Here is a 9,871-nt window from a genome sequence, read left to right on the forward strand (position 1 = left end):
TGCTTGAAGCTTGTTTATAGCTACTAAAAGCATCTGGTTGAGGTGCAGCTTGCTAAGGGATATTTAACCAAATATTACATTTGACTTCTGTATGTATGCTTTTCACCCTCTGTGGATTAGAGAAAATGCAAAACACACTTAAACTTTTGCACGAAATTTGTGTTTTTTAAATATATTAAAGATTCACAATCATTCCATTAACATTATTATAATAATGATGATGATGATGATCGCTGAGCTGTATTAAGCTGTTCTGTAACCACAGAAAAGCGGTAACACTGAGTAGACATGGAGCAGGGTGCACCCGGAGCTGAGTAGTATAATTCAGGGACGCACACGCCCACAGAGCATCTGCAGCATTGTGCTGCAGCCATGCGCTGCCCTCCTCTGATCCAGGGACAGCTTGAATACCAGCAGCATGGAGCACATGTCCTCTCCCGTCAGATTTCGCAGCAATAAAAAAGGTAAGTCTATAATCCAGTTAATATACAAGTCTACAGAACAAGGCTCCTTCAGAAAGCAACTGGAATTGGCCTACACTGATACTTTCAGCAGATAAAATTTGCTCAGCCAATTTGAAGCTGCAGCCTGTGACAATCCTGCAAGGATTTATATCTCTGTAGGTTATTGTATTCTTAAGCTAATGTTTTCTCATCTTATTTACTGTAATTTCATCAGTTTATCTGTTTGTATAAACAATGGGGGGTTATGGGTCATTTAGTATTTTTCTGCTATTTTTTCCATTTCAGTTCTGCATTTTATTGCAGATTTACTTTTTAGACATCAGGGTGTGTAGTAACGTTAAATTGATTACGTTTTTAGCTTGTGCAGGATGGATGCAGCAAACCTGAATAAATAATTTTTTAATATATATTTTTTCCAATTTGCTCTCCTCAAAACAAAGCTTCAACTTTCTCGGGCAAGGAGGTAGGACAATTTTGTAGAGTAGCCTATAGAAGTAGTGTTTGTTTGAGCTTATGTGTGTGTTTAAGAGTTAAATCTCCAAACCCCAACCCTGTCAGAGCGCTAGAAGCTGGATTAAGCCTACTGCAAAGTTTTGTGGGTAATGAGAGCTGACAGGTAGAGGAATGCCAGATAAACCCTGGTCAATCCAGCAGCACCGTGGCCGGCGCTTTTCTGCATTCCTTTAACCACTTTAAGAGCCCAGGGTGTTTATCTTGGATAAAGCAGGTGGAAATTCCCTATCCTAGCTCCTCATCATAGGGTACAGTCATTTTGTGTGGAAGCAGGTGTGGAGTGAAGTTTTGGAAAACTACAAAATCAGCACAAAAACATACAATTCGGGTTATTTTTAACTAGCTATAGATTTCATGCTGAACGAACCTGAGAAACCGGCACTCACAGCCTTGTGGGTATATCCGGTTTGACCCTATTGTTTACGAACCTCCAGCTTCAAACGGTCTCTACATCCTGCCTGGACAGATGGACGACGGCATTTGTAACGGTATAATGAGATCACAGGTCACACCTAATCAGTGAAGGGTTTAGTCCAACACTGCAAGAAAAGATACGTCATTAGGCCATGTATTCAGAGAGCAACAAACAATCAGACTTTTTAGTTTCCTGGTTATTTTAATTTTAGTAGTGTTAAAGATATCTAAAGGGCGGGAGGAAAATTACAGTGGAACACCAAAAAATCATGGTTTTACTGTCATAGCATTATGATTCATTTACTGCATGACCGGAATACAGATCACCCCCTCATGGCCTCCTTCAATTACCATTTTAATAAATTCCAGCTTCTATTCTTTGTTAAGTTATTTATATCTCCTTGTCAAAGCCTTGTGACACAGAGCTCCTGGGACAGGTGGCTACCCTGGAAATTTAAGTTATTAAGTTAATTCCTCTGAGGACAAAGACAATCTTATTGGTCTGTTGTGAGAAACCTTCTGTCTTCTCACAACAGGCAGTCTGGAGTGTGTAATGTTATGAGATTAACAGGAAGCCTAGTTAGTGCTTATCTTAGGGGAAAAACACCTCCAGTTACTGCTGTTAAAGCCAAAATATCAGCATTACCATTGATTCGCTGAGGTCAGACAGACAGAGGTACAACCATGACCAATGATTGATACACGAATGATGAGTATTTTAATCATGATGCGACTTTTCTTCAGGTTTTAGGATTCGATGTTTCTCCAGCTTACCCATCTTTTTGTTTGACTGCAAACACGAGGCTTAGACAACAATCTTGAGTGAGTGTGGTGATAATCCGTCTATGTTGTGGACACATACATAGGCTGTGGACACATACACAAAGCCACAATGAGAAAAAGAGGCAGATAAGTGAGCTGTTTTCCCCTATCAGATGACCAAAATCAGCCTCAGCCCAGCATCACTGCGGTACCTTCAGGAGAGCACGGTTATCAGCCACATATATCCACACACTCATAATTAGAGAGGGGCTTTCACAAGAGTCCTGTCAGCTGAGGTATATTCGTCTGCTGTGCCTAATTTAAAAAAAATAATATCAGACAGAGGAAAAATCATGCTGCTCTCTGTTTTAGTTGTCCAGTCTGTCCATAAGGGACCAGGAGGACATGCAGTATCCTTATGCCATGAGGGATTTGCCTCTCATGTCTCACTCTGGTGAACAGCACCAGAGACCAGGCCACTATGGAGCAGAAGGCATTGGGAGCCCCATCAACGGGAGACACCTCAGCCTTCCTGGGACTCCCTCTCTGGTCCGCACCATCCCCTTCCACCCCAGGGGCTCTCCAGCAGTCCCTCCCAGGCATAATCACATGGGACTAGATCCAGAATTTCAGCAGCTACCGCTGAGGAGGCAGATTGTTTCTCAGGTGTCTTTGGACTCGCCGCTCAGCCCTTCCATGCGCCCACGTAGCCCCTGGGGACGCTTTGACCCCTACGACTCTCCTGAGGTATGTTTTTACTATTTTATATAATGTCTGGCTGTTTATGTCTCTAAATGTTTGTTGCCTGAACCTCTGTGTTACTTTACTTCGTAGTACATCTTTAAAACCTTACACCCACTTTCAGTACCCGTTCAACAGTTTCCAACTCCTTCATGCAGCTTTCAAAGAAACACAGTTTACGACATCAACTTTCACACAGGGGAAAAAAAAGCGGCAAGCGAGTTTGGTTATCACATCTGTCTGGTCCTTAAAGAGCATATCAAGCTCTAAAGCTAAGAGGCGTCTATGGTTTCCTTTCTTGTCTGCTCACCGTCGGTGCACCGAAGCTTCTGGGGCAAAGGCAAAGTGAAATGAGGTTTCGTGATCCTTTGCAGTCCAGCTTGTGGCCCAATAGGGATCAGCCTGTGACGCGAGAGTCATGGCTGTTATTGTGACACAATATATGTTTATTTATTCAAGATAATAAGTGCTACAGTATCCATGAGGAGAACGACAGGGCTACTGATAACCAGTTTGGACATTTCAGGCCCATATCTGACTGCTTTATTAACTAAGGAGCACTGAAGCTCGAGGATGTAGAGAGAATTTCTAATTGAAGCAGTAAATATCCCCATATGTGTATGTTATCTTTGTATTTTCCTTCTTTAGGATCAGGACAAGGAGTACGTAGGTTTTGCCACATTACCAAACCAGGTCCACAGAAAAACTGTGAAGAAAGGCTTCACATTCACACTCATAGTCGCAGGTGAGTCTGATTTCTCTCCTGAGGAGGAAGGGTTTTACAAAAGGCACAACAAGTCAAAAATATCAAATATCAAAAAACTTAAGTGATGATAAACGAGTAAAACAAAGTTAAAAAAATATCTTCTTAAGTGGAGATAACGGACATCACTGCTCTGCCAGCGATCATTAAAACACGCCACTGATTAGTGGGAGCGTGGCGTCCATAAATCCTTGTAACTTTATCTGTTGACACAAATTCTTCCGAGGAAGACAGATGATTTATTACCTTACTCAAACGTCTCTGTAGGGGAGTCCGGTCTCGGTAAATCCACACTAATCAACAGTTTGTTCCTCACGGATCTTTACAAGGACAGAAAAGTTCTCAATGCTGAAGGTAAGTATTAGTTTTTCACTTTCTGTATTGGGGGGGTAGACACACAATCTGATGTCACGTGTGTGATCTCATGCGTCTTTGAACAAACTGCGTGCGCTTACAGAGCGGATCAGTCGAACAGTCGCCATCATCAAACACACCGTTGGCATTGAGGAGAAAGGAGTCAAACTGAGGCTCACCATCATAGACACGCCAGGGTTCGGAGATGCCGTCAACAACACAGAAAGGTGAGGTCACGAACTCCTCCTCGCAGTCAAACCAGCTTAACTCGAGCAAGACTTTGGTATTTTGGTGGCATTTGAATTGAACTCGTGAAGCACATACGTAGCCCTTGATTTCATCGCTGACATTGAGTGTCAGTGTGCCTCCAGGTTTCACTCATTCATTTTCTGTTTCTGCATCAGCTGGAGGCACATAGACAACTACATCGACCAGCAGTTTGAACAGTACTTCAGAGACGAGAGCGGGCTGAACAGAAGAAACATTCAGGACAACAGAGTCCACTGCTGCCTCTACTTCATCTCACCGTTCGGACATGGGTACACTGATGAAACGGCGATAACACTGTTCCAACAGCATCAGCTAAACTTTTTCTTATTTTTGCACATTTCTGTATGTGACTATTTTCTCTTATCAGCCTTCGACCTCTGGATGTGGACTGTATGAGGGCGCTTCATGAAAAAGTCAACATAATTCCTGTGTTGGCCAAAGCTGACAGCCTGACACCAGCAGAGGTCTGCAGAAAGAAGATGAAGGTAACAGCTCAGTTATACCAATATGTACACACGGCTGCTTCACTGGGTGTTGTTCAACTCTCTGTTAACACAAATATCTAATCAGCCAATCACACAGGAGCAGCTCAATGCATTTAGGCATATAGATATGGCCAAGAGGACCTGCTGAAGTTCAAAGTGAGCATCAAAATGGGAACGAAAGATTATTTAGGAGACTTTGAATGTGACATAGTTTTGGGGGGCCAGAAGGGCTGGTCTGAGTACTTAAGAAACTGCTGATCTAAATGGGATTTTCCCACAGAACCATCTCTAGGGTTTACAGAGAATGGTCTGAGAAAGAGAAAATATCCAGCCCGCAGCTGTTCTCTGGGTGAAAAATCTTTGTTGATGTCAGAGGATAATGGTCAGACTGTTTGGAGCTAACATGAAGGCAACATTAACCCACATAGCCGTTCATTACAGTGAAGGTATTCAGAAGAGCATCTCTGAACACACATGTGGAACTTTGAAGCACAATGTCAGGTTGGTTATCACACCAGGTGGCACTGCAGTCAGCTGCGAACAGGAAACTGAAGCTACAATTTGCACAGGGTCCTGAAACCAGACACAAAAAGACTGGAAAAGCATTACCTGGTCTGATCGGATTGAAGCAGTCTTGATTTCTGCAGTTAGGGTCAGAGTTTGGTGTACGCATGGATCCGTCCTGCCTTGTATCACAACACAGCAGGAATTGCAGTGCACCAAGTTGGAATTATTCATGACTCCTTTAATTTCAAACTATGCAAAGCTATCCAGCAGGGCCGATTTGACCCTCTGGCAACCCAGTTCTGTTCTGTAATTGATCTCCAATCTCTGTTATATAGTTTATCTATTTCTGTTACACATCTTCTCCTAATGTGTGTTCATGTGCTCCAGATCAGGGAGGAGATCAAGCAGTTTGGGATAAACATCTACCAGTTTCCTGAATGTGATTCAGATGAGGACGAAGACTTCAAGACACAGGAACAGATACTTAAGGTTCCTCATTTTATTCACGTTGTCATGGTTGAAATGTGTTGTCTGGTCTATTTTAAGGCTGACGGTTTATTTTGGTTTGGGCTTTTTTCTTTGTCGTCGTTGTTGTTGTTGTTGTTTTCTTGCAGAACAGCATCCCATTTGCTGTGATTGGGAGTAACGTACAGGTGGAGAGTAAAGGTCGAAAGTTCAGGGGTCGCGTCTATCCCTGGGGCGTGGTAGAAGGTATTACCCCAAGCCTTTTAATTTTAATTTTACTTTAGTTTTTTTTTTTTTTTATGTTTTTTGGTTTACTTTTACTCAATCATTACCCCTTAGAGTACATTTTGTGTCAGTTGCGCACCTGGCTGTTGTTCCATTTGATAACAAAGAATCCAGTATGATGCGGTAACAATGTTGCTGTTGCATGGTCAGTGGAGAACCCGGCTCACTCCGACTTCCTGCTGCTGAGGAACATGCTGGTGAGGACGCACATGCAGGATCTGAAGGACGTGACGCGGGAAATTCACTATGAGAACTACAGAGCTCAGTGCATCCAGAACATGACACGCATGGTGGTGCTGGAGAGGAAACGCAGGTGGGTGGAGGCAGGATGCACAACACCACAAACCAATATTAAAAAAAACTTGAAAAAAACCCTGTTAAGCACAGTGAGGTCAGATATTTTTGTAATATCTTTGTGTGTGTGGGTTTGGTCTTAGTTTGCGTGAGAAATATCGGGACGGTAGTGAGGCAGACTTTCCTCTGCCTCTGGCCGTCGCTGACACTGAGAAGGAAAGACTGATCTATGAAAAGGATGAAGAGGTGTGTTTCTCTTCATTCATTCATTCATTCATTCATCAACTTAGCTTATGAGTAATCAGACCTGTATTTACTCTCTTATTTTGTTTTTAAGCTGAGAAAGATGCAGGAGGTGCTGGAGCGGATTCAGGAGCAGATGCAGCACAGTCATAGAAGTGGCTGCTGATTCTCACCGTACATCCCTGAAACAGGAGCCAGACGAGGAGCACCCAGAGTCACAGAGGAGGCCTTGGCAATTGGCAAGCTTGAAACTGAGCCTATTTCTAATTGTTCTTACTTAGGATAACTTGCAGTGAGAATCATAGTTGGAATCACGACTTTCCAAAGATACTAGAAAAGATTTCCCTGTTTTTTCCAGATCTAACTCCCGATCTAACCTCCTAATCCTAAACGCCTTTAGAAAAGAAAAATCATGAACTTTATCCTAAAACATTCTATAACTATTAAGGATACTGCAAGGACATGCAAGTCAAAAGCTCAGTATTGCTGTTTGGGAGCATCTCAGCAGGATAACTGATTTGGACTTTGGAATGAGTCACCCATTCGAAAAACCAGAGTGCTCCAACTGTTTTAGTCACATGCTAGCTAAAAAAGGAACACAAGTCAGTGTTTTAAATAGAGTTTATAGACCAACACTATGGCATATGTAAATATAAGATGTGATCCAATGCAAGCAGTCACCCAACTCCTGGATGTGTGGAAGAATTGCTCTCCATTCCTGGATGAGCAGCCTGCAGCTGTACAATGATAATGATGATTGCTGCTGTTCAAGTTTATTTATATAGCACCAAATCTCAATAGCAGTCGCCTCAAGATGCTTTTTATTATAAGGTAAAGACCTTACAGTAATACAGAGAAAACTCCAACAATCAGAAAACCCCCTATTAGCAAACTTTTGGCGACAGTGGGAAGGAAAACCCCTCTTTTAACTGGTGGATCCAGGCTCAGGGAGGGGCTGGTTTGACTGGTTGGGGCGTGTTCATCATGCAAAAGACACACTGATGAACACGCTGACCCAGAATGTCCCAGACATGTTTGATAGGAGACATATTGGTGCTAAATGATAAGGACGTGTGTGAAAATGATCCTGATCCAGAAAGACCAGCTCTGCCCTGACATTGTCCTCCTGAACAGCAGGAGGCACCGCTGCCTCTAGTACAGCTTGGAGCACCTCGTCTTCAGACATCTGTTGCAAAGCAAAGAGTGAAAACATATTTCACCACATAACACTTGCATTTCTTTTTTATGACTGGTAGATTTGTTTCTTTATCATGTGAACATGATCCCTTTATCAGCAACCTCGTTAATGGACCAAAGCTGCCACAAACAAAATAAATACATCATTCATTTGGTAAAGAAGTTATTCAAAACAAATATGTTGATATTTATTTTACTTTTCTTCCGTATTTAAATTTGTAATGAGCCCTCACACTTCTAAATTACTGAAAGCAAAAAGGTTCAACCCCTGCGTCTAACACACGATCCCTCTGACATGTGCAGTAGGTGAAAAGTTGCTCCACTTCGATCGACAACCTTTCTAATTTGCATAATGATGCAGAAACACATTACCAAAAAAAAGTATTTTTTTATTTTATTTTATGGTGTTTTTATTTAACAAGTTATTTGTTCATTTAATTTTGATCATGGTAGTTTTAGGCCTCCATATCATACTGCCATCTAGTGTTCACTGTAGCAAAGTAAGTTTTTTTTAATGTTTCAACTTAAACAGTTTTTCATGCTTTTATTTCTTGTGAGTTGACTTGTTTTGTAATTTTTAATATCCAATTTTGCTGTTTTGTAAAAAAAAAAACAAGTAAAAAAAACTGTCTTAAGCCCGTTTAAATTTTTCTTCTGAAAACCACTCACGCAGAAGCAAAATGTGTTGTAAATGTAATAAGATTTATTAAGAATCTTTATTATTTCATCAGCATAATTCTTCATTAATATGTTTTTTTAATCCATTATTATCATGGTTATCTTAAACAGTGGACAGTTAGATCTAAAAGGCAGCCCAAAGTGTACAGGCGATATATAACTTAAAACTTTCTCCATAGGGAAAAGATGTTTTTTATATTCATATATAATATCAATGTAGCATGAGGTCCAAGATTCTGCCCACGTTATATAGTATTGTACATGGTCCCAGAAATAAAACATTAAAACAAAACTTCTAATCAAAAGAAACTAAACAGAATCTACATGCAAAACAAAACAAAAAAAGAAAAGAAACAAGCATTTTTAAAATTTTGAAGATACATACACTCATTTGCCAAAACGTGCATACAATCACAAATTTACAAAACTTTCATACATACATACAAATATTACAAAAACTCAAATATTAGACATTATTAGGTTATCAAGAAAGGATCAACAGCTTTTTTTTGCCCCCCCCCCCCCCCCCTACATTTCATGTCTCAGTCCAACTCACAAATATGGAAACCTTACATGTTAAAAAAAAAAAGGAGAATAAAGAAAAAGAAAAAAAACGAGTGTGACAGTAATTCTTTGTCTCTTCCATTCGCTCGATGTGTTTTGCCAGAGCTGTCACAGTGTTCAGGAAAACTGAGTAGAGGCACACACAATAGCACCCAAACAGGCTCATACCATAAATCACCTCTGTGTAAAAAAATAACCTGCTAGCTACACGCTCACACACACATTCAATCATGCACAGGGCAAAGGGTAAACACCCCCCTCCCAAAAGAACCTAAACAAAAAACAGAGCCATGCTACAGGTACAATAGGATTAGCTATAGTACAGAATATAAAACATACTGAAAACAGTCACATATACATACGTAACACACGGAAATCAGCAGAGGAGGTGAGGAGCAGAGCCACGCAAGACTGACGACATTATACCGAAGAGAAATCTGATGAAAAGGCTGGCGAGAAGGCTGTGAGAATGCGCTCGCACACGAACACACTTTCGGCTTTTTTTTTAAAATTTAAATACATTTGATTTTTTTTTTTTTTTAACAAATTTTCTGGACTGCGGCTGAAGATTTGGTGTTCAGCATTTGTCGTACATCTCTTCCAAATTTCTCTTGGAATGAAAAGCTGTATTTTTGGCCTTGCATCGCCCTCCAAAACAAGTAGATAAAGTGATAGTTCAATCTATGGAAGGTTGTTTCTGCCACTGGAAGAATGTAAAAAAAATTTTTTAAATTTTTTTATTTCTTCAAAATGTCATCTTGCTGAGCGAAACTTCTGAGAAAGCTGAAATTTCGAAATATTAACCATTTAAAGTTATGTTCTCAGAAGTCTGAACGGCAACATTGTGTTTTTTGTTTTTATTTTAGTGGCAT

At 40.7% G+C, this 9,871-nt stretch overlaps 1 protein-coding gene across 1 annotated transcript; it reads left to right on the forward strand.

Moving 5' to 3' along the window:
* The first annotated feature begins 333 nt into the window (after positions 1-333).
* Positions 334-9,784, forward strand: LOC308386978 (septin-5-like). Its single transcript, XM_080866831.1, has 12 exons — positions 334-464; positions 2,526-2,900; positions 3,543-3,639; positions 3,925-4,011; positions 4,115-4,238; positions 4,416-4,550; positions 4,649-4,766; positions 5,661-5,762; positions 5,888-5,984; positions 6,174-6,336; positions 6,461-6,563; positions 6,655-9,784. The coding sequence occupies exons 2-12, from the start codon at positions 2,559-2,561 to the stop codon at positions 6,724-6,726; spliced, it is 1,440 nt and encodes a 479-aa protein (XP_080722957.1). The 5' UTR covers positions 334-464; positions 2,526-2,558; the 3' UTR covers positions 6,727-9,784.
* The last annotated feature ends 87 nt before the right edge of the window (positions 9,785-9,871 follow it).

Source organism: Rhamphochromis sp. 'chilingali' (genome assembly GCF_963969265.1).
Source record: "Rhamphochromis sp. 'chilingali' genome assembly, chromosome: 19".
In the NCBI taxonomy this organism is placed as follows: Eukaryota; Metazoa; Chordata; class Actinopteri; order Cichliformes; family Cichlidae; genus Rhamphochromis; species Rhamphochromis sp. 'chilingali'.